The 25,010-nt window shown below is 44.6% G+C and overlaps 1 protein-coding gene across 2 annotated transcripts in view; it reads right to left on the bottom strand.

Annotated features, from left to right (window-relative positions):
* Window positions 1-24,925, bottom strand: part of znrf1 (zinc and ring finger 1) — a 32,382-nt gene extending 7,457 nt beyond the window's left edge. The window contains exons 1-2 of one of the 2 annotated variants that reach the window (XM_064930164.1): window positions 23,665-24,925; window positions 6,624-6,719 (exon numbers count right to left, since the gene is read on the bottom strand). In XM_064930164.1, coding sequence (XP_064786236.1) covers window positions 6,624-6,719; window positions 23,665-24,049 — 481 coding nt within the window. In that variant the 5' untranslated portion in view covers window positions 24,050-24,925. The remainder of the gene's footprint in view (window positions 1-6,623; window positions 6,720-23,664) is intronic. The other variant, XM_064930163.1, reaches the window with a different exon arrangement.
* Window positions 24,926-25,010: the final 85 nt, after the last annotated feature.

Here is a 25,010-nt window from a genome sequence, read left to right as displayed (position 1 = left end):
AAAAGAAAAAGTACTTTAATCCTATTTGATGTGTTTGGGAAGAATGCCAAATCTCTGTTGGCAATATACTGTATGCAAATGACACTGAGTAGGAAAGGAGTTGATCTGTGAAATAAAAATGAATAATTCAATAATGTCAAGATATTACACTGTCTCTTACAGTTGATGGCGGACGGTGCTGTTTTTGACCAATATTAATGCACTTATATATTTCTGTATTAGCTGGGTGTCACCACCCCTATGTTAATCTCCTATCAGGATCAATACTGGCTGGGGTGGGCAGGAGTTCACAGGTATAAGCACCATTAAAGACCACTGGGTAAACCGCACAAATAATGTGTGGCATTTCTAACCAGTAACCAATATCACATTGTCAATCTGGCTGGCCAGAAACCCACACACTGTATGGATCCTCTATGTCATTATGATAGACACACACAACTCTCTAGCTGCTCCACAAACAGAAACAGTAAGAATACAGACACACACACATTTATCACTGCCACTGCGGACAGGGTGTGTGTGTGTGTGAGGTACATTGGCCATGCAGAGAGATCTGCTGATGTGTGGCAGGAAGCGGGCCCAGCTGATTGACAATGGGCCACAGAGCATTCTGGGAAATAAGATAAGCCGCAGCTCTGTCCCTATGTGTCACTAACTCAGGGGATTGCAGAGCGAGGGGGGGGGGAGGACAGAGAGACCGAGAGGAAGAGATGGAGAGAGGAAGCAAATGTGTCAGAAATCAAATTTGAAAGGACAGTTGAAAAACAACCCCAAAAAATGAGAGATTTCTCCTCTTACTCTTTATCAGCCATCTTTGTATCACTCCCCAGACTCTTCCATCCTTCTCAGTCACTCTCTGTACTATTCCATCCATCCCAGTCAGTTTCGCACTACTTTTGCTGCTCACTATCAAGCCAGGCAACCTGGGCTACTATTGCCGGATACCAAGCACGCTAAGCGGTTAGCCCTTGTTTTAGGACCACCGATTTCCAGAGGTTTCTACTGCTGGCGTCTCTCATTTCACAGAGTGAATAGCGTGCTCGTCCTACTATCATGCCTCCGAAAAAAGGCAAGGACTACATCTCTGCTGGACAGGTACGTCAACTCTTGGAGAAGCAGAAAGTTTTCTATAAGGAAATGATACTTCAGCAGGAAAAGAACTGTAAAAGCTTCATACAAATGATCATGGAGTCGACCAACAAACAGCTGGACGACCTGACTAAAGATGTACAAGACATTAAAACAAGCCTTCAGTTCACACAGAAGGATGTGGATGAAGACACACTTGAAGATACACTTTCCAGAAACTGTTCCTCGATGCGGAATGAAATCACCACAGCCAGGGAGGGCCTCCAGAACATGTCTGGGTAGGCTGAGTACCTGGATGGACAATCGAGGAGAAATCATCTTGTAATAGATGGTATCCAGGAGAGCCAAAGTGAGACATGGGCTGAATCAGAGGACAATGTTTGAAAGCTGTTTTCTGAGGAGCTACAACTGGATCAACAGGTAGAGCTGGAACGTGCTCACCGGTCTGGGAAACCAGGGGGCACTGGTGGTGCAAATGGAACCAGACCCAGGCCAATTGTAGTGAAAATCCTCAGGTTTAAGGATAAACATGCAGTCCTTGAAAAAACCAAACGTCTTAAAGGGTCCTTCGTCTTCATCAATGAGGGTTTCTCAGATGCAGTCCGTTAAAGAAGAAAGGAACTAATACCAGCCATGAAGGCTGCAAGAGAACGAGGTGACATAGCATATCTGAGGTATGACAAACTGATTGTTCACCTCAGTTAACTCCCAAGGAGTTAGGAGGAGTGACAGACAAGTCATTCCACCTCCACACACACACATCTGTCAGATTCCAACTGCTGATTCATGTTTGGACATATAAATACTGTGATCTACCAAAGAAAGGTCTGTTAATTGAAATATGCTGTCTAGTGCAGTCAAACAATATTCATGTATTGGCAATAACAGAGACTCACATGGGACTCTTCTCTTGAGGATGCTGAGATCTCTATACCTGGATATAATTTGTTCAGGAGGGACAGAAATAGATATGGGGGCGCAGTTGCAGTTTACATCCAGAGTCATATTCCAGCAAAACAATGTAAAGACTTCATGTTGAATGGAGTAGAGGTGCTACGGGTACAGGTGGATTTACCACATTTGAAACCTAAACGAGTTGGTTGCTACTATAGGCCACCTGGTGCTGATGTGAAATATATTGATGTAATTTGCGAAATGTTGGATAAGTTATCTGATGAAAATAGGGAAATATATTTTTTGGGGGTAGATATGAATATTGCTTTTTTTAACACCAGCTGTCCAATGAGAAAACGTATTTCTGTTTCCAATGTACAGTTGAAGTCAGAAGTTTACATACACCTTAGCCAAATACATTTAAACACAGTTTTTCACAATCCCTGACATTTAATCCTAGTAAAAATTCCCTCTCTTATGTCAGTTAGGATCACCACTTAATATTAAGAGTGTGAAATGTCAGAATAATAGTAGAGAGAATGATTTATTCGGCTTTTATTTCTTTCATCGCATTCCCAGTGGGTCAGAAGTTGACATACACTCAATTAGTATTTGGTAGCATTGCCTTTCAATTGTTTAACGTGGGTCAGACATTTCGGGTAGCCTTCCACAAGCTTCCCACAAGTTGGGTGAATTTTGGCCCATTCCTCCTGACAGAGCTGGTGTAACTGAGTCAGGTTTGTAGGCCTCCTTGCTCACACACGCTTTTTCAGTTCGGCCCACAAATTTTCTATGGGATTGAGGTCAGGGCTTTGTGATGGCCACTCCAATACCTTAACTTTGTTGTCCTTAAGCCATTTGCCACAACTTTGGAAGTATGCTTGGGGTTGTTGTCCATTTGGAAGACCCATTTGCGACCAAGCTTTAACTTCCTGACTGATGTCTTGAGATGCTGCTTCCATATATCCACAATCCCTCCTGCAACCAAGCACCCACACAACATTATGCTGCCACCCCCGTGCTTCACGGTTGAGATGGTGTTCTTCGACTTGCAAGCCTCTCCATTTTTCCTCCAAACATAACAATGGTTGTTATGGCCAAACAGTTCTATTTTTGTTTCATCAGACCAGAGGACATTTCTCCAAAAAGCATGATCTTTGTCCCCACGTGCAGTTGCAAACCGTAGTCTGGCTTTTTTTTATGGCGGTTTTTGAGCAGTGGCTTCTTCCTTGCTGAGCGCCCTTTCAGATTATGTCAATATAGGACTCGTTTTACTGTGGATATAGATACTTTTGTACCCGTTTCCTCCAGCATCTTCACAAGGTCCGTTGCTGTTGTTCTGGGATTGATTTGCACTTTTCGCACCAAAGTTCGCTCATCTCTAGGAGACAGAATACATCTCCTTCCTGAGCGGTATGACGGCTGCGTGGTCCCATGGTGTTTATACTTGCGTACTATTATTTGTACAGATGAACGTGGTACCTTCAGGCGTTTGGAAATTGCTCCCAAGGATGAACCAGACTTGTGGAGGTCTACATTTTTTTTGTTGCATTGATCATAACTTGGTTGCACGCACTAGGAAAACTAAAATACCAAAAACTGGCCCTAAGATAATCTACGTCAGGTCCTACAGAGGGTTCAAATCAGGACTCATTTGTGGATGAGATTAAAAATGTGCAACGGTTAGAAGTGTGTAGTAAGGACGATCCTGAAAATGTCACTTAAGTTTATGAAATAATTTATGGTTATCGTTGATAAGCACGCCCCTTTAAGAAAATGCACTGTGAGGTCAAACGGTGCCCCATGGATTGATGATGAGCGGAGAAATTTAATGATTCAACGTTATGATGCCAAAAAAGTAGCAGATAAATGTGGCACTCTGATAAGCAAAGTTATTGTAAATTAAGAAATCTTGTGACCAAGCTAAACAAAGGAAAGAAGAAGGGATTTGATCAGCACAAAATTGATGAAGGGTGATGGGAAAAAGCTGTGGGGAACGTTCAACACTTATGGGTAGGAATTTGAACATGTTCGCCTTTTTTGTTGAATCAGAGGGTAAATTTATTACAAAACCACATGACATCGCAAACTACTTTAATAAATATTTTACAGGCAAAGACTGTATCATGAAGGAGAGGCAATGCATGTTCGAATTTCATCAAGTAGAAAGTGAAGAGGTAGAAAGGATGCTGTTGTCTCTTTCAGATGACAAGTCACCTGGTACAGATAATCTTGACGCCAGATTGCTTAGAGCTACAGCTAGCCAAATATCTACCCCAATCTCTTATATTTTGAATAGGTGCTTGATGTAGTGGGTGTGCCCAGAAGTCTGGAAGGAGTCCAAGGTTATTCTACTACCTAAGGATAAAAAAAAATATGCATTCACTGGTCCTAATAGTCATCCTATAAGTTTGCTGCCTGAGTTAAGTAAATTATATCTGTACAAATCAAGGATTATTTCTAATGTAGTGATCTGATAACGGGTTTCCAGCATGTGTACAAAGAAGGGCATTCTACTAGTACGGCCTTAGCACAAATGACAGATGATTGGTTAAAGTGTATGCATAACAGGATGTTATATGGTGCAGTGTTGCTAGATTTCAGTGCTGCTTTTGATGTAATTGATCATGAACTGTTACTAGATAAACTCAAATGTTATGGTTTTAAGTCTGCAGCTCTGTCCTGGATGGAAAGCTATTTATCCAGGAGAAGGCAAAAATGGTTATTTAATGGTTGCTTTTCAAACAGTAAATATATACACTGTGGTGTTCCTCAAGGAAGTTGCCTAGGCCCACTTCTCATTACCTTCAGTAATGAACAAAGCAAGAGTGGTCATGTATGCTGATAACTCCACAATGTATAGCGCAGCATCCAAATGTAATGAGCTAACAGATGTACTGAGCAGTGAACCAAAAATGGTGTCTGAGTGGGTTGATATCAACACATTATCACACTTAGAGTACTGTCCAGTTATATGGTCAATCACTGGTCCTAACACACTTAGAGTACTGTCCAGTTATATGGCCATCTGCAGCAAAGAAAGATATAAAACATCTCCAAATGGCTCAAAACAGGGCTGCCTGATTATCTCTTCATTGCTCTAACCATATGAATATTAAATGCATCAGAATCTCTCATGGCTTCACGTTATAAACAAATTACAATCTAGTCTTCTGATTTTCTTTAGGAATGTTATATTTACATTTTTTTAAACAACAGTATTTTTCAGTCCAGTTAGTACATACTAGCAACACACATAACCACCAAACCAGACAGGCAAATTCAGGACAGCTAAAACAACCCAAGCCAAGGAGAAATCGCCTTAAAAATACAGTTTTATATAGAGACATAGCTGAATGGAACAATTTACCAATCCATATTTCTCAGGCAAAATGTAAATCCACCTTCAAGAAGAAAATAAAAAAAACATTAATGCGATAGACCATATGACTGGACGGCAAATAGATAGCATCAACTGAATGTTAAATGTGCTTCCTGTCAGGTATTTTAATGATCTGTATTGTCTACTTGTTGAATGTTTGAGAAGTCTTGATTGTGGTTGTTTGTAATGTCTTGTTAATTGGTGTTGGACCCCAAGAGGATTAGCCAGTGTTACGGCGTTAGCGAATGGGGATCCAAATAAAAATTACAATCTTTTTCTACCCCCATTCCTTTTCAGCCCCTCATCTAGCTCCTTCTCCATCCTGACAGACCTGGCTTTAAATGAGCCCCAGAAAGCAGACTGGTCATACGTGACAAGTAGCCCACAGGGTCACCTTCAGCCCCAGACCGGAACGGAGAGTGGTCACTCAAACAGGTAGCAGTCAGTCAATCACAGGGGTGACCAAGGCTGCAGGCAGCCATCTCAGCTAGTCACGCTGTCACTCAAACAACCTGGAGCCAGGCCGGCACACATGGTCATGGGAAAAGAACAGCAGACAAGGACCCATAATGCCCTGGGAAAGCTGATTGTATACCTGAATCTGAATATATACCTGGCTTGACTCCCTGAACATACTTATATGTGCCTAGCTGACACTCTGAACATTTAACTGTCTCTCCCACAATCTGAGCATACTGATTACACATGAACCAAAACCAATTACAGAGCTCATGGCATACATACACTATCTCTGTGTATGGCTACTGTATGGTGCATGTAGATCAGGTTTTTCTTGTTTAGATACTGTGATTACTTAAGTACAAGCAGCTCAAGCCATTGATATAGAAATACAGGATTCTAATTCTATTTCTCTGGCTACAGTCTGCAATGGTCAATCCTGTACTCTCATATCGAGGCATGTCCACAGACAGACAGTAGTAATGTGGAGAGAATCGATGGAGGGAATAACACTCGCCGTGACCCCCCCCCCCCGACTCTGGTGCTAGAGAGACGGCTCATATAAAGTTCACGTCTACATTCCCACAGTCACAGCCAACATCGACATAGTAAGAGATAGGGGGAGAGAGCATCATAGGAGACGGGGATGAGAGGCTATGTGAGCAAGAGAGAGAGAGAGGGGGCTAATGAGAAGAATGCAAAGATTCAGAGGAGGAAAAGTGACAAACAAGAGGGGAGAGAAGAGATCAAGAGCAGGATATAGGGTCTGGGGAGAAGTAGAGGAAGTGTGTCTCACCATTATATGACAGGCGGGGCTTGCTTAGACACATGATGAAGTGCACCTCCATCTCATTGGACGCCACAGACTTGGAGCAGACAGGACACTTGAACCCTGTGGAGAACGAGGTTAGACCTTAGTATATACACACACACGTTACACTGGCGCTCAAAGCAACCATCCAATTTACAACAGTGAATAAGTGAAACAAATTATCTTAGATTATTACAAACCAATGTTCCAAACTAAAATAGGGGCACCAAACATTGGCATCAACCATGTCGTCACACTGAATCACTCGGTCTGTCTTTTCTAGTCAGCCCCCTTTGCATGACAATGTGATACAGACCTGTCCCCTTTTAATCATGTAATACAACACTTACCATCCGTACAAACCTTGAATGTTTACCTGCATATGGAAAGGGACTGCAGATGGAAATGAGCTGTGTTGCAAAATCTGGTGAGATATACAGTATGTTTTCCCTGACAAATAAACTAAACTCTTTTTCAAACTGTGTTGATACAAATCTGGCACATAGAGTGAGTCATTAATCACATGCTGTATATCCCATCCCAAATAGCAGACATGACTTACTGCAAAGCCCTATTTTAGCTATCTCCCTTACGATGTTTGGTTTCAGCTTTGTGCATACAACAGCATTAGCAAAGCAAATAACAGGAGATTACATCAATTCCTGGCGTCGCTCTCTATCCAGCCACGGGTTGAGTTTTGCATCATGAGCTCTCAATACTGCTTAAACACAGACACTAGTAGTGTTCAGCTGGCTGCACCCAACACTTTAAAATGTACACAGCAACCATAAAACAGACACCAGGGTAGTGTCCCAAATGGCACCCTTCCCCTATATAGTGCACTACTTTGGAATATAGGGTCTCGGTTGGGACGCAACCCAGTAGTGTTTAGCTGGCTGCTGCACCAAACCCTTTACATTTATTTACACAGTTACCACGCCAGATCCCACAGCGCAGGGCTGGACTTGCCAGTGTTTTAATGCACAATAGCAGGCCATTATCATGTTGGCCATGAAACCACTCAGTACAGTGACCACGCTGTGCTGTGTGTGCATGGCCAGAAATGAGCTCAGCCGTGCCAAAATCAGCGTGCTTTTGGTAGAATTATAACTATGCACTCATGAAGATGTTGCTATTAATTTATACTGGTAGCATGTGACCGAGTTATTCTTCATTCCTAGTTAGTTATTCATGTAATGTTTTAGAGATGGTACATATGTGCCGCCGGGACAGTAGTGGGCAGAATGTGTCCTTCCGTATTTTCTCTTTACTCAGTAGAGGGAAGGACAGCATAAATGTGTCAGTGGTGGGATTCGTAACCGTATTGCCCATGGACAATATGTGCTTGGGAGACTGCAGCACTACCGCTATGCCACGCTACCGCACCGGAATGTGTGTTTAGTGTTAAGTCAGGGTCTAAACTCTTTCTATGGAGGCTTGTCTGGTTTCTGTGAGTCTGTCTGGGATTTACCTAGAGAGCATACAGCAGACAGACCACCACAGTCAGGAGAAGAGTTGGAGAGATTAAGAAACGCTGTAGAGGTATAGGTAAGGGAGCAGCTTGGAAGATAAGTTTGACAAAGGGATGAAGGTGAGATTGATAGACAGAGGGAGGGAGAAACTAAGAAGGGAAGTAAATGTAGTCAGTAAACCAGGGCCCCCTCCCCACCCACCAGCCCCCCACGGCAGCTGACCCACTTTTCCCCTGGCTGCTATTTTCAGCCCCTCCTTAGGGACAGACGGAGAGGGGGATGGAAGACATTTGAGAGGAAAAAAGAGAGGTGCAGGAGGAGAGATGCTCTGCAGAGTTTGGATGGACCTGATGGACAGAGAAAGACCATGAATCCCCTCCCAGAAGGCAAGAGGCCAGAGAGGCCCTGTCTGTAAATGGCAAAGCAGACATTTTATGGCAGCATCTCGATGACCATTCCAATGATCAAAGAAGTGTTCAAACAGAGTTCCCTTGACAACACTGTGGACCTTTTACCCTCATCATGGAATGGAAACAATGCTAATTTACCCTTCCCTTTCTTGATCAGACTTTCGGACATTTTCTCTCACTGAATATAAGTGTGTGTGTGTGTGTGTGTGTGTGTCCATCCACTGAGGTGACATCAGCCTCTGAGAACATACTGTAACTGAGAAATAGCACTCTACTGTGAGGTCAAATAGGGGCAAAAGAAAATCACAAGACTGCATCAAAACATACGCAAACAAAGATATTCCCCACAGTGAACACAGTGTGTGTCATAAACACAGAGCTGGCCCTTCATCAAGCCACACGTACAAGACATACTTCATACCGGCAGAGAGAGCACAAATAATCAACACAAACAAATGTACCTACATGAAACTAAGACTAACCACCACACCATAACAGATTTATCATGTGTGATCACGCTCTCCGTGGCCAAAGTAAGTGGGACCTTTAAACAGGTTAAATTCACAAGGCCAGTTGGATTACCAGGATGCGTACTCAGAGCATGCGCTGACCAGCTGACAAGTGTCTTCACTGACATTTCCAACATCTTCCTGACTCAGTCTGTATACCTACACATTACAAGCAGACCACCATAGTCCCTGAGCCCAAGAACACCAATGTAACCTGTCTAAATGACTATCGCCCTATAGCACTCATATCTGTAGCCATGAAATGCTTTGAAAGGTTGGTCATAGCTCACATCAACACCATCATTCCAGAAACCCTGGATCAACTCCAATTCGCATACCGCCCCAACACATCCACAGATGACAATCTCTATTGCACTCCACACTGCCCTTTCCCACCTGGACAAAAGGAAGACCTACGTGAGAATGCTGTTCATTGACTACATCTCAGCATTCAACACCATAGCACCCTCCAAGCTATTTTTTTATATTTTATTTTACTCTGCAAGTCAGTTAAGAACAAATTCTTATTTACAATGACGGCCTACACCGGCCAAACCTGGACGACGCTGGACCAATTGTGTGCCACCCTAATGGACTCACAATCCCCGCCGGTTGTGATACAGCCTGGATTAAAACCAGGGTGTCTGTAGTGACGCCTCGAGCACTGAGATTCAGTGCCTTAGACCACTGCGCCACTCGGGAGCCCATCACTAAATTAAGGACCCTGGGATTAAACACTTCCCTCTGCAACTGGATCATGGACTTCCTGATGGGAGTTGGTAAGGGTAGGGAACAACACATCCGCCACGCTTATCCTCAACACTGGGGCCCCTCAGGGGTGCGTGCTAAGTCCCCTCCTATACTCCCTGTTCACCCACGACTGCGTGGCCGCTCATGACTCAAACACCATCATTAACACCCCAGTGGTAGGCCTGATCACCAACGATAATGAGACAGCCTACAGGGAGGTCAGAGACCTAGCATTGTGGTGCCAGGACAACAACCTCTCCCTCAATGTCCGCAAGACAAAAGGAGCTGATCGTTGACTACAGGAAATGGATGGCTGAGTATGCCCCCATCCCCGGGTCTGTAGTGAAGCATGTAAAGAGCTTGAAGTTCCTCTGTGTCCACATCACTAATGAATTATCATGGTCCAGACACAACGACACAGTCGTGAAGAGGGCACGACAATGCCTCTTCCCCTTCATGAGGCTGAAAAGATTCGACACGGGCCCTCAGATCTTCAAAAGGTTCTACAGCTGCACCTTTGAGAGCATCTTGACTGGCTGCATCACCGCTTGGTATGGCTAATGCTTGGCAAGGCGCTACAGAGGGTAGTGCGCACGGCCCAGTAAATCACCAGGGCCAAGCTCTCTGCAATCCAGGACCTCTATCTCAGGCGGTGTCAGTGGAAGGCCCTAAACATTGTCAAAGACTCCAGCCATCCAAGTTATAGACTGTTCTCTCTGCTACTGCATGGTACGCGGGTCGGTGCACCTGGAACCGACAGGACCCTGAGCAACTTCTACCCCAAGCCATAACACTGCTAGACCCTTTTGGCACTAACTATTTTGACTTATCACATACGCTGCTGTTACTGTTTATTATCTATCCTGTTGCCTAGTCACTTTATCGCTGCCTACATTATATGCCACAGGAGGCTGCTGAGGGAAGGGCGGCTTATAATAATGGCCGGAACGGAGCGAATGGAATGGCGTCGCTGGATTTGAAACCATTCCACACCAACCATTACCATGAGTCCGTCCACCCCAATTAAGGTGACACCAATCTCCTGTGGTATATGTACATATCTACCTTAAATTACCTCATAGCGCTGCACATCAACTTTGTACTGGTACCCCGTGTATACAGCCAAGTTATCGTTACTCCTTGTGTATTTATTCCTTGTGTCATTATCTTTCTATTATTTCTGTTGTTCTTCTCTCTGCATTGTTGGGAAGGACCCGTAAGCACTTCACTGTTACTCTACCTGTTGTTCTTCTCTCTGCATTGTTGGGAAGGGCCCGTAAGCACTTCACTGTTACTCTACCTGTTGTTCTTCTCTCTGCATTGTTGGGAAGGGCCCGTAAGCACTTCACTGTTACTCTACCTGTTGTTCTTCTCTCTGCATTGTTGGGAAGGACCCGTAAGCACTTCACTGTTACTCTACCTGTTGTTCTTCTCTCTGCATTGTTGGGAAGGGCCCGAACACAGAGCTGGCCCTTCATCAAACCACACGTACAAGACATACTTCATACCGGCAGAGAGAGCACAAATAATCAACACAAACAAATGTACCTACATGAAACTAAGACTAACCACCACACCATAACAGATTTATCATGTGTGATCACGCTCTCCGTGGCCAAAGTAAGTGGGACCTTTAAACAGGTTAAATTCACAAGGCCAGTTGGATTACCAGGATGCGTACTCAGAGCATGCGCTGACCAGCTGACAAGTGTCTTCACTGACATTTCCAACATCTTCCTGACTCAGTCTGTATACCTACACATTACAAGCAGACCACCATAGTCCCTGAGCCATAGTCCCATAGTTCACTGTTACTCTACCTGTTGTTCTTCTCTCTGCATTGTTGGGAAGGACCCGTAAGCACTTCACTGTTACTCTACCTGTTGTTCTTCTCTCTGCATTGTTGGGAAGGGCCCGTAAGCACTTCACTGTTACTCTACCTGTTGTTCTTCTCTCTGCATTGTTGGGAAGGGCCCGTAAGCACTTCACTGTTACTCTACCTGTTGTTTACGAAGCGTGTGGCAAATAAAATGGTATTTGGTTTGATATTCTTACTAGGTAATAGTACAGCCACTGTATACCTACCCTGAACAATGTAGAGTACAGATGTCACACAACTGTATAGATATCAAGCCATTGTTAAAGTAACTATGGAGTCGGCATGCTAAGCCCAAGCTGACCAGTGTGCTGCCCCCATGTTCCTGTAGGTGAAATAGAGCCGTCACACTGCGCTTCTGTTAAAGAGTCCCAAGGCGCCTCTCGACAAAGCCGACACTTTTCTCAAGCCGAGCCGACTGACTCAATCTCTGCGTCATGCATTTTTCATGATACCGCTGCAGTCCAGCCCCATTCCCCATCGTCAATGACAACGAATTCAAAACCTTACAAAAATACCTGTGTCTCGGAAGCTCATAAAATGCCCATGACTGGCCACCAGCATTATGATCGCTTCCTTCCTCAGGATCTTTACCCTCTCGATACCTAACCCCTCCTCTCCCTGTGTGTGAGAGAAGAAAAAACATCTCCTTTTTTTAGATGATGTCAAACTGCATTTACCCTTCTTCAGAAGCACTTCAAATATGAATTACTGTGATTTAAGACAAAATTGTAAAAATTAGGCATAAGAAATGGATCACGTAAACCACCAAACAAACAAAAAAGTAGATAGATAGGATCAGCACCCTAAATGACTTTAGATCAAATTAACGGTTAGGTTAATTGTTTTGTAAACCACACTCCGACTGAATCAATACATTGTTGTGACAAGTGTATTCAACCGTCACATAAATATCTAGGCTCTAGGCCAGGTTGAAACGGAAGACCGAAAAACACAAAAAAGGTTTTGGATAAATGCTACTATTTGCAAATAACAGTGAACTGCTGATGGTAAGGCAAGGCCATGCATCTGTCACAATATTTCACTCATGTGGCACAAACATCACTGCATAAGCACAGTTAAAATACCTCAGAATAATTTCCTCCACACGGGTCTTTTGGGGGCCATAAGTGAGATTTGGTTGGGGGGCCCCTCACGTCACAGTAAAGCACTTTAGTGGCCCCCCTCTTGATGGTGGAGAGAAAACTGTGAAGTTTTAAAGTTAATTTCCTGCAATTCTACACATTTTGTCATGGGGCATAGAGAACATGTTGCTTGTCTCCACTTCCCTCCAGGTGTCACCCATCTTCCCCATTATCCCCTGGGTACTTATACCTGTGTGTATAAACCTACGGTTTGTCTGTTGCCAGTTCGTCTTGTTTGTCAAGTCAACAAGCATTTTGTATGCACTCCTCTTCAATGGCTGAGACGTTGCTGAATAATGGCGGGAACTGGAACAGGATGTCGTACACGTTGATCCAGAGCATCCCTAACAGGCTCAAATGGGTGACATGTCTGGTAAGTATGCAGGTCATGGAAGAACTGGGACATTTTCAGCTTCCAGGAATTATGTACAGTTCCTTGCGACATGGGGCTGTGCATTATCATGCTGAAATATAAGGTGATGGCGGTGGATGAATGGGATGACACTGGGCTCAGGATCTCATCACTGTATCTCTGTGCATTCAAATTGCCATTGATAAATGCAATTGTGTTTGTTGTCCGTTGCTTATGCCTGCCAATACCATAACCCCTGTTCACAACATTGACATGAGCAAACCGCTCGCCCACACGACGCCGTACACGTTCTGCAATCTGCCCAGTACAGTTGAAACAGGGATTCATCCGTGAAGAACACACTTCTCCAGTGTGCCAGTGGCCATCGAAGGTGAACATTTGCCCACTGAAGTGGGTTACGACGCCAAACTGCAGTCAGGTCAAGACCCTGGTTAGGTCGACAGTTTGTGCAGAAATTCTTTGTCTGTGCAAACCCCAGTTTCATCAGCTGTCCAGATGGCTGGTCTCAGACGATCCTGGAGGTGAAGAAGCCAGATGTGGAGGTCCTGGGCTGAAGTGGTTACATGTGGTCTGCGGTCGTAAGGCCGGTTGGGACATACTGCCAAATTCTTAAAAATGATGTTGGAAGCAGCTTAAGGTAGAGAAATGAACCTTAAATTATCTGGCAACAGCTCTGGTGAACATTCCTGCAGTCAGCATGTCAATTACACGCTCCCTCAAAACTTGTGGCATTGTGTTATATGACATAAGTGCACATTTTAGAGTGGCCTTTTACTGTCCCCAGCACAAGGAGCACCTGTGTAATGATCATGCTGTTTAATCAGCTTCTTGATATGCCACATTTGTAAGGTGGATGGACTAACTTCGCAAATAAAACATGTTGAGACATAAGCTTTTGGGTGTATGGAAAATTTCAGGGATCTTTTATTTCAGCTCATGAAACATGGAACCAACACTTTACATGTTGCGTGTATATTTTTGTTCCGTGTACTGTATATTATTTTCATTTTTTCACTTGGGGGCCTCCTAGCGACCACTTATGCCTGGAACCGGCCCTGCCTCCACAGGCCAAAAACTGTGAGCCAGATGAACACTAACTTGGAAAGATCTGGTTTTGAATTAATAAAGTATACATTTTCAGTTTCCAGATGTTCTGAAGACCATCATGACACACTCACCCAAAGCCAACACACTATTTTAATTAATTGCAGCAATTCATTTAGACAAATGTTTGGCTTCTGCCTTGAACTTGTATTGATTTTAAGGCAATCATGAATCTTAACACTTCATGAATCATTAATCTCTACTTAAAGCAATCCTGTCATCGCCTCAAGCATTCTGCATAAATTATACAATGCATTCGTTAAGTATTCAGACCCCTTGCCTTTTTCCACATTGTTACGTTACAGCTTTATTCTAAAATAGATAACATTTTTTTAAATCTTCATCACTCCACACAACAATTCCTTTACTCCATAAAGACAAAGCGAAGACAGGTTTTTAGAAATTTAAGCAAATGTATTAAAAAATAAAACAGAAATACCTTACTTACATAAGTATTCAGACCTTTTGCTACGAGACTCGAAATTAAGCTCAGGTGCATCCTGTTTCCATTGATCATCCTTGAGATGTTTCTATAACTTGATTGGAGTCCACCTGAGATAAATTCAATTGATTGGACATGATTTGGAAAGGCACACACCTGTCTATATAAAGGTCCCACAGTTGACAGTGCATGTCAGAGCAAAAACCAAGCCATGAGGTCAAAGGAATTGTCTATAGAGCTCCAAAACAGGATTGTGTCGAGGCACAGATCTGGGGAAGGGTACCAAAACAATTCTGCAGCATTGAAGGTCCCCATAAACACAGCGGCCTCCATCATTCTTAAATGGAAGAAGTTTGGAACCACCAAGACCCTTCCTAGAGCTGGCTGCCTGGCCAAACAGAGCAATCGGGGGAGAAGGGAGGTGACTAAGATCCCAATGGATCTTCCAGAAGGAAGGTTACCATCTCTGCAGCACTCCACCAATCAGGCCTTTATGATAGAATGGCCAGACGGAAGCCACTCCTCAGCAAAAGGCACATGACAGCCCACTTGGTGTTTGCCAAAAGGCACCTAAAGGAACCAGACAATGAAAAACTTAATTCTCTGGTCTGATCAAACCAAAATGAATGCCAAGCGTCACGTCTGGAGGAAACCTGGCACCATCCCTACAGTGAAGCATGTCGGCTGGGTAGGGAGACAGTATGTGCGTAGGATACCTTCTGTTTGTGTGTGAAAGTATGTGCGTAAGGAGCCAATATAAAATGAATGGTTTGGTACAATGAACTAGCGCTCTCGTGAATAAACATTTTGGCTATCATAGCTGGGCCTCCGTCTGCTTTATTCAACCAGTATCTTGCAAATCCTGGGTTGCAGACTGAGTAGTTTAATTGAATTGGGTTATGAACATTGAGAACATAATTCTCGTAACACCCAGCCAGAGCCAAGACTTGAACCCGATCGAACATCTCTGGAGAGACCTGAAAATAGCTGTGCATTGACACTACCCATCCAACCTGACAGCGCTTGAGAGGATCTGCAGAGAAGAATGGGAGAAACTCCCCAAATACACGTGCCAAGCTTGTCGCGCCAATACCCAAGAAGACTTGTGGATGTAGTCGCTGGCAAAATTTGCTTCAACAAAGTACTGAATAAAGAGTCTGAATACTTATGTAAATGTGAAATTTACGTTGTTTTTTTTATTATACATTTGCAAACATTTCTAAAAACGTGTTTTTGCTTTGTCATTATGGGGTATTCTATACAGATTGCTGAGGGGTTATTCTAAATTTAATTAATTTTAGAATAACGTAACGTATTTTAGAATAACGTAACGTATTTTAGAATAACGTAACAAAAGGTGGAAAAAGTCAAGGGGTCTGAATACATTCCTAATGCATTGTATATAATACATGATGGTTTAAATAGATCAGAATATCATTAAAACAACATGTATTATTAGAACAAAGTAAGAAGTAAGTTTCAGTGGGTTAAAATGCAAGGATGCCTACCCACCTGTTCCCTTACGCATTCCATAAACAAACACTATCTAAAGGGAGTATTCACAACAAGAAGACCACCAGCAGATCATTGGATTTCAAAGTCACAATATCAATATTTAGATTCATATTTTAAAATGCATTCCCTTGTCTCATTGGTAAAATGCAATGAACACACACAAAAAAAAAACACAAAATAAAAACTCTCCTGACTAGATCTCTCCCTAAATTCATGATGTTTTCAAAATGACATTCGACCGGATCTGTCTTTGCTCAGAGAATCATGTAGAGGGTGAGATGGAGGGAAGAGAGGAGCAGGGGAGTTGTGGTAGCCAGCCAGACAAGCACAGTACTGAGAGGTTCAGGAGTAGCATAATGAACAGAGCCGAGAGGTACAGTAGCAGACGAACAGAGTGCACATCCCAAATGGCACCCTATGCCTTATACAGATGTAGGATCTTAAATTTGAGCCAGTTTGCTTCAGCAGGAAAATCACCCTGCTGTAACAGGAAATGTGAATTATGTGGATTATAATTAATGGACATTTTTGTAGGGGTTGCTACATTTTTTAGAAGGGAAAATCAAGTCTGAAATTTCAAAGTGGAAATTAAACTTCAAATACACTACAGGTTTTACATTTCCTACATTGCAGAAAAGTTATTCTGCAACAGGGTGATCAAATTAAGATCCTACATAAGATTCTACAAAGGTAGTGCACTATATAGGGAATAGGGTGCAATTTGGAATGCGACCCTGGTCAAAAGTAGTGCACTATATAGGGAATAGGGTGCAATTTGGAATGCGACCCTGGTCAAAAGTAGTGCACTATATAGGGAATAGGGTGCTGGTTGGGATGCAAGACAGAGAGAGGGGATAAGACACCATTAAAGGGTACAGATGGGAAGTCTGTCTCCCTCTAGCAGGCAAGGTGACAACTAGCTCCTTGTAATACCATGCCCGACCTGCTGTCCAGAAAGCCTTGGTCTCTCTAAGGAGAGCAAACACCTTGCTATTTCAAGCCCTCTCTCTGTCAAGTCAAGGACATAGCTTGTTTACTGTCTACACAGGTCATTAGAGTAGACAAGGCAACATAGATTATCTTATTAAATGAGTGACCTTGTTTGTTTGCATACATCTTCTTTCCACGTGTCTGGGCTGGTTGTCCCTCTAATGATGGTACTAAATGAGGAGTTTATGAGCGTGTCTAGCGACCTGTTTAGTCCAGAATACAGGACATTATGTTCAGAATACAGGACATTATGTTCAGAATACAGGACATCATGCCCATACATGGATAGTAGCCATTTGATTACATCACATCCAACTCAAACCCAACTCAGACAACTCTTTACCTTACCGGAAAGAACAGCAGTTTCCATGGAAACAGCTGAATGAGAGAGTCAAAGACTTGGAGAGGGAAAGGGGGAGGAGGGGGCCGAGAGAGCTGACATACTGACCTATTGTTGTTTTAGCTAAACTCTTTGATTGCAGGAAGTAATGTGGCCTTAGATACAGGTGAGACGGGGGTAGAGTATGGGTAGGAGGGAGGTGTGTAATGGCACTGGTGTGTATTGTGTCGGGGAGAAAGGGGTATCATTACACAGCGAATAAGACAGAATGGGCTGTTATGCTGTGGTGAGAAACAATGTGATTTAGGTTTGTGATGCTTAATGATTTAGAAAGCATCCAGTGATCAGTAATGCTGACTAGCCATTGGCATTATCAGTGTAGTTGATTGACAGGGGGCATTGCCCCCTGCTACTGATGTCAAAGGTTTATCTTTAGAAAGTCTCTGCTGTATGATGCAGGATTTAGTCCCTACACCACGGCAACGGTCGCCACTGCCTTAGCTCCGTCCATTTGTGGTGTCCTTTTATTAGAAAGGTCTGTCGGCTGTCACTCAACAACAGACTGGCTGTGAAACTTTGGTGACAGAAAGTATGTTAGAGTAACTTGTCAAGCTTCTATCCCTCTCTCACCTTCTCAGTCTCTTCCTCTCTCCCTCACCTCAGTCTCTTCCTTTCTCCCTCACCTCAGTCTCTTCCTTTCTCCCTCACCTCAGTCTCTTCCTTTCTCCCTCACCTCAGTCTCTTCCTTTCTCCCTCACCTCAGTCTCTTCCTTTCTCCCTCACCTCAGTCTCTCCCTCTCTCCCTCACCTCAGTCTCTTCCTCTCTCCCTCACCTCAGTCTCTTCATTTCTCCCTCTCTCCCTCACCTCAGTCTCTTCCTTTCTCCCTCACCTCAGTCTCTTCCTTTCTCCCTCACCTCAGTCTCTTCCTTTCTCCCTCACATCAGTCTCTTCCTTTCTCCCTCTCTCCCTCACCTCAGTCTCTTCCTTTCTCCCTCTCTCCCTCACCTCAGTCTCTTCCTTTCTCCCTCACCTCAGTCTCTTCCTCTCTCCCTCACCTGTCTCTTCCTTTCTCCCTCACCTCAGTCTCTTCCTTTCTCCCTCACCTCAGTCTCTTCCTTTCTCCCTCTATCCCTCACCTTAGTCTCTTCCTTTCTCCCTCACCTCAGTCTCTTCCTTTCTCCCTCACCTCAGTCTCTTCCTTTCTCCCTCACCTCAGTCTCTTCCTTTCTCCCTCTATCCCTCACCTCAGTCTCTTCCTTTCTCCCTCTATCCCTCACCTCAGTCTCTTCCTTTCTCCCTCACCTCAGTCTCTTCCTTTCTCCCTCTATCCCTCACCTCAGTCTCTTCCTTTCTCCCTCTATCCCTCACCTCAGTCTCTTCCTTTCTCCCTCTCTCCCTCACCTCAGTCTCTTCCTTTCTCCCTCACCTCAGTCTCTTCCTTTCTCCCTCACCTCAGTCTCTTCCTTTCTCCCTCACCTCAGTCTCTCCCTCTCTCCCTCACCTCAGTCTCTCCCTCTCTCCCTCACCTCAGTCTCTTCCTTTCCCCCTCTATCCCTCTCTCACCTCACCTCAGTCTCTTCCTTTCCCCCTCTATCCCTCTCTCACCTCACCTCAGTCTCTTCCTTTCTCCCTCTCTCCCTCACCTCAGTCTCTTCCTTTCTCCCTCTCTCCCTCACCTCAGTATCTTCCTTTCTCCCTCTCTCCCTCACCTCAGTCTCTTCCTTTCTCCCTCTCTCCCTCACCTCAGTCTCTTCCTCTCTCCCTTACCTCAGTATCTTCCTTTCTCCCTCTCTCCCTCACCTCAGTCTCTCCCTCTCTCACCTTATCTCAGTCTCTTCCTTTCTCCCTCACCTCAGTCTCTTCCTTTCTCCCTCACCTCAGTCTCTTCCTTTCTCCCTCACCTCAGTCTCTTCCTTTCTCCCTCACCTCAGTCTCTTCCTTTCTCCCTCACCTCAGTCTCTTCCTTTCTCCCTCACCTCAGTCTCTTCCTCTCTCCCTCACCTCAGTCTCTTCCTTTCTCCCTCACCTCAGTCTCTTCCTCTCTCCCTCACCTCAGTCTCTTCCTTTCTCCCTCACCTCAGTCTCTTCCTTTCTCCCTCACCTCAGTCTCTTCATTTCTCCCTCTCTCCCTCACCTCAGTCTCTTCCTCTCTCCCTCACCTCAGTCTCTTCCTTTCTCCCTCTCTCCCTCACCTCAGTCTCTTCCTCTCTCCCTCACCTCAGTCTCTTCCTTTCTCCCTCTCTCCCTCACCTCAGTCTCTTCCTTTCTCCCTCTCTCCCTCACCTCAGTCTCTTCCTTTCTCCCTCACCTCAGTCTCTTCCTTTCTCCCTCACCTCAGTCTCTTCCTTTCTCCCTCACCTCAGTCTCTCCCTCTCTCCCTCACCTCAGTCTCTTCCTTTCTCCCTCACCTCAGTCTCTTCCTCTCTCCCTCACCTCAGTCTCTTCCTTTCTCCCTCACCTCAGTCTCTTCCTCTCTCCCTCACCTCAGTCTCTCCCTCTCTCCCTCACCTCAGTCTCTTCCTTTCTCCCTCACCTCAGTCTCTTCCTCTCTCCCTCACCTCAGTCTCTTCCTTTCTCCCTCACCTCAGTCTCTCCCTCTCTCCCTCACCTCAGTCTCTTCCTCTCTCCCTCACCTCAGTCTCTTCCTTTCTCCCTCACCCCAGTCTCTTCCTTTCTCCCTCACCTCAGTCTCTTCCTCTCTCCCTCACCTCAGTCTCTTCCTCTCTCCCTCACCTCAGTCTCTTCCTTTCTCCCTCACCTCAGTCTCTTCCTTTCTCCCTCACCTCAGTCTCTTCCTTTCTCCCTCACCTCAGTCTCTCCCTCTCTCCCTCACCTCAGTCTCTTCCTCTCTCCCTCACCTCAGTCTCTTCATTTCTCCCTCACCTCAGTCTCTTCCTCTCTCCCTCTCTCCCTCACCTCAGTCTCTTCATTTCTCCCTCTCTCCCTCACCTCAGTCTCTTCCTCTCTCCCTCTCTCCCTCACCTCAGTCTCTTCCTTTCTCCCTTTCTCCCTCACCTCAGTCTCTTCCTCTCTCCCTCACCTCAGTCTCTTCCTTTCTCCCTCTCTCCCTCACCTCAGTCTCTTCCTTTCTCCCTCTCTCCCTCACCTCAGTCTCTTCCTTTACCCCTCTCTCCCTTACCCATCTCTTCCTTTCTCCCTCTATCCCTCTCTCACCTTACCTCAGTCTCTTTCTTTCTCCCTCTATCCCTCCCTCCCTCTCTGGCCCTCTGTCTCTTGAGGAAACAAGTGTGTGAGGATATTGTGGGGATAGCAAGGAGCAAGCAAGTGTGCATCTTGAAAACAGCAGTGACAAGCAACATGGTTGTCACAGCAACAGAAATCCTCTCTCAGCAATCCAGTGTAGACTGTGTGTGTGTCCCTCTCCCTCTGTATACACTGTGCTGAGCTAATGGGAGAAGGGAGAGAGACAGTGTATGAGGAGATGGGAAAACAGAAATAAAATGATTGACCTATATTGTTGAATCGTGCTGCCAGACAGTTTAGCACATATGTTCCACAATCCCATCATTCCAAAAAGACTTGCCACTAAAACCCAGCCACAACAGTGTGTGTCTACAGTGGTGCGTGTGTTCATGTGTGTGTTATCGTTGTCATTATTTACGTTTCAATTCAAATGGAGGTGTACACAAGTGAATGATTGCTTATGGCTCTAATCTGAGAACAATTACATTGGCTTCCGCTAAAAGAGAGTTCAGTCAGTGCTCTGCTCAGCTCACGTCGGTGAGTGAGTGATTACTTATCTCTGTGACAGGTGACTGAACACAGTGGGTCAAACACAGGAGAGATATTACACAGACCATTGTTAAAGGGTCTTTCATCTAAAAGTGCATAACAACAGTAGGTGAACAACTCACTAAGTGACAATGCAGAAAGGACTCTGTTTAGGAACTGCATCAGTGGAGGGAGAATTGTCTCAGTGTTGTTCACTGCTTGCATCTAGATCAAACTAATCAGAAGGAGGTTTCCTGTCAGGATCAAGTTGATCAGGCAGTCATACACCAGCCGCGTAGGTACGGAGGAAGCCAGGCCCAACCAATCAGATTGAGCAATAACAAAAATATTTACTTGTCAGTGGTCCAAACGGGACATTATTTGTCATGCAAATAAGCTCTTGTGTTATTGGTCCACCCAAATTTCAGCTGGCCCACCCACGGCACTGTCATACACAATTGATAGAGTGTCAATGCAGTATCACGGAGGCTGAGGAAAAGGACAGGGCAAAACAGTCCAGTTGGTAAAGATCAGAGGCCTCTGTAATAGTTGGGCATTTCCACTAACGGAATTATGCTGAGACTCAGATATTTCCATTTAAAATGTATGCCAAACAAAAAACATTGATTTCAAAGTTTAACAAACCATACAACTCTTATGCAAAATGACTATTTTGAACAATTTACACAGTAAAAAAATAATAATTCAATGGAAAAACTGTGCAAAGTTTGGTAACATAATTAATTGGTAACACAGCTTTATTCTGTTACTAAACGTATTTTCACAGTTCATCCTGTAAATCAGTTTTTGAAAAATGTTCAGGGAAATGTTTAAAAGTAATCCTTGTGAAAAGTGATTATTCTTATTTTCCACACTATGAGGTTGGAATAATACTGTGAAATTGTGAAAATTATAATAATTACTTTTTTGTGTTTTGGTGGGTTGGCATTCTGGCATACCTGATTGCCTGCCTCCCCACTCAGACCCTTCCCAGACAGTCCTAACAAAATTCTTGCTTGAGAAATGGCTATTTCCTAAGAAGAAGCATGTTTTCTTCTTTTTGACCATTTTAATTGAAAACAATCAGAGTAGGTTACTTAATTGTTACCCAGAAATGATTTGATAATGAGATAAGAAGGGCTGTCTTGGACCAGTGTAATTCTGCTCCCATAGAATTGCCCATTTGTAATGATCAAACCCTTGGAGAAGTACAGTATATCCCATTGTCATAGGAGTGCTCTGTGACTTTGTGTCATTACATTGTTTATTTTGCAGCAGAACTGTCTACGGTCTACCATGGTGGCAACACAAGCCTTTGTGTGTTAAAAAGCTTTGCAGACTGCCAGTACTGTTTCTAGTTTGACAAATCAATTGAAGGCAACAAGATGTCTGACAAATGCTCCACTGAGATAAGAAATATCCAGAAAGAATACTACATACTATGATAGGAGTGTGACCATAACAGACTGGAGGGTTTGAAATTGATACAATTTAAGATTGTGTCTCCGTCTCAAAATGTGCTCCATCAGAGACATAGACATGGAGCTCAGAATGGAGTTACTGGAAATCTGTAATACTGTTGGTCTAGAATAGACCAGTGTAAGGCATTGGTCTACTTAGCATGGCCTTCACTTTTCAATCCCCATTAATAAATATCCTGGGAAACTGAAACCTGAATGCATTGACTCTCTTTTCCATCATAAGGCCTTCTTTAGCCACCCCCCAAACAGAGTGGACAGAAGAAAGCGGTTTTGAAAACAGGGCTAAAATCTGTACCCGAAGCAGGACCAGTGCCTTGCTCACAGAAAGCTTCTCAGTCACATAAACATGAATATCAGGGGTCGCCTAGTGATAAAAGGGAGGTAAACAATCTGGATGATGCCTAACTTTCTGTTTCCCTCCCGTGGGCTGCTGGTTTGGGCTTTGGTAATGAGGGCCTGGGGACCTGAGCCAGTGTCCTCAGTTTTCTGCAGCTCAGGCCCTGACAAGCCCAGTCAGTGAGACATATTGTGGTTTGAGGTAAGCGGATGATAATGCTGGGCCCTCCCTCCTCCTCTCTAATCATAGGCCAATTGACTGAGCTGGATTTGGGAACATGGCTTATTAACGTCATTTCTCACAACAAGGTATTGGAGACATCCTGCCATACAAGAGGTCAGACAGTCAATAAACCCTGACTTCGTGGCCTGCTGTACACACATACATGATCTGCACAGCCGCACACACTTCACAAATTAATGAATGAAGTTCCACGGATGGTAGGGAAGTTTGCTGATGACATCTAGCCTAATGTCAATGCATCCCTCTGTAAACCCTGATAACTTCGATGTATGCTGCCAGCCAGAGGTGGATGTGTTGACACTTACCACTGTGGGCGCTAAACCACCGGGGTGCAATGTGCAGGGGCAAGGTGTCTGCCAACGACCCTCGGGATCCCAGATAGAGCATACCGTCCGTGTGATGCCCGCCGCCTGTTTCCTGGTAGCCGTTACCATGGGCAGCGTTAGTGCCAGACCCCCCTCCGGCCCTGTCCGAGTCTGTTCCTCTGGGGGTATAAAACCCAAAGGGCACCGCAGGACTATGTTCTATGCCCATCCCAGCCACTGAACTCACTGAGCGGCTGCGTAGCCCCATAGTGCCACTCGGTCGGTAGTGGCCAAAGTGAGCCGAGGGCGGCACTGCGCTGTCATCCGTCGAGACACCGGGAAAAGCACCCCGTGGCCGCCCTGCCGTACTTTGCTTGCCCCCCATCCAAAGTACCCGAGCAAAATGGGTGGGGGTTGTTGAAATGGGGGCTCCGCAGAGAGTCGAGCCGTCACTGGAATCGCCCCCGACACGCCTGTCTGCAGTGGACTTCTCGCCCTTTGCCAAAGACAAAACGGCACCTAAAAAAAATCTGGGTTGTCAAGTCTGACTAACAGACGCAACAGCCCATTTCCCTGACCGCAGCATGAGCGACTGGGTGCTTTGATTCACACCAACCGAGAAAAACTAGAATCTATAGGATGATGTCAAACGAATGACAGAAAAACAAAACGATAAAGATAAGCAACACGTTTTCCCTCACAGCTAATGACAGGTAGCCTGCCCCAAATCACAACAAGGTTGACAAACACAAAGCGCAACAAACGTATCCGACAGTAGCGCTTCTCCGCAATTGGCTACCACATTTACATGTATTATTTTGCCTTGACTGGCTCAGCTGATCATAGCAATGACAACTGTTGCTGTCTGTCTGCCAGTATGTCTTTCCAACGATGTGTGTCCGAGTCCACTTGTTCTCCGGTTCCCGGAGATTCGGGTCAATGTATGTCGCTCCCCTGCACTATCATATCCGCGCGCTCGCTCGCTCTCACTCTTGCTGCTGGCAGACAATGGCGTTCAGTGCGCATACTCGGATTATCAATGTAAAGACAGTGTGAAGAGGGAATACACAGTACTCTATATTCTTAATCACGATTAATTGATTAACAGATTGTCCTCGTTGTCTATCTCTTCTAGAAATCCAACGATGGCTCTTGTCTGGCTCTTCCCCGGCTGCCAAATCAGAATGCAGTGTGAGCAGAGGACGAGATATGACCTGATGTCATAACCAAGTTAACATGCAGATGGCACAGCATTCATATTTCTCACCATATACGGCATTGTTGAGATTATTGACTCATGAGTAATTATGGAATTAGGCCTACTAAATCTCATCCTGTTGATTAGT

The sequence above is a fragment of the Oncorhynchus masou genome, chromosome 22, assembly GCF_036934945.1.
Source record: "Oncorhynchus masou masou isolate Uvic2021 chromosome 22, UVic_Omas_1.1, whole genome shotgun sequence".
In the NCBI taxonomy this organism is placed as follows: domain Eukaryota; kingdom Metazoa; phylum Chordata; class Actinopteri; order Salmoniformes; family Salmonidae; genus Oncorhynchus; species Oncorhynchus masou.
The sequence above is the reverse complement of the archived record's forward strand: the minus strand, read 5'-3'. Positions and strand labels throughout refer to the sequence as shown.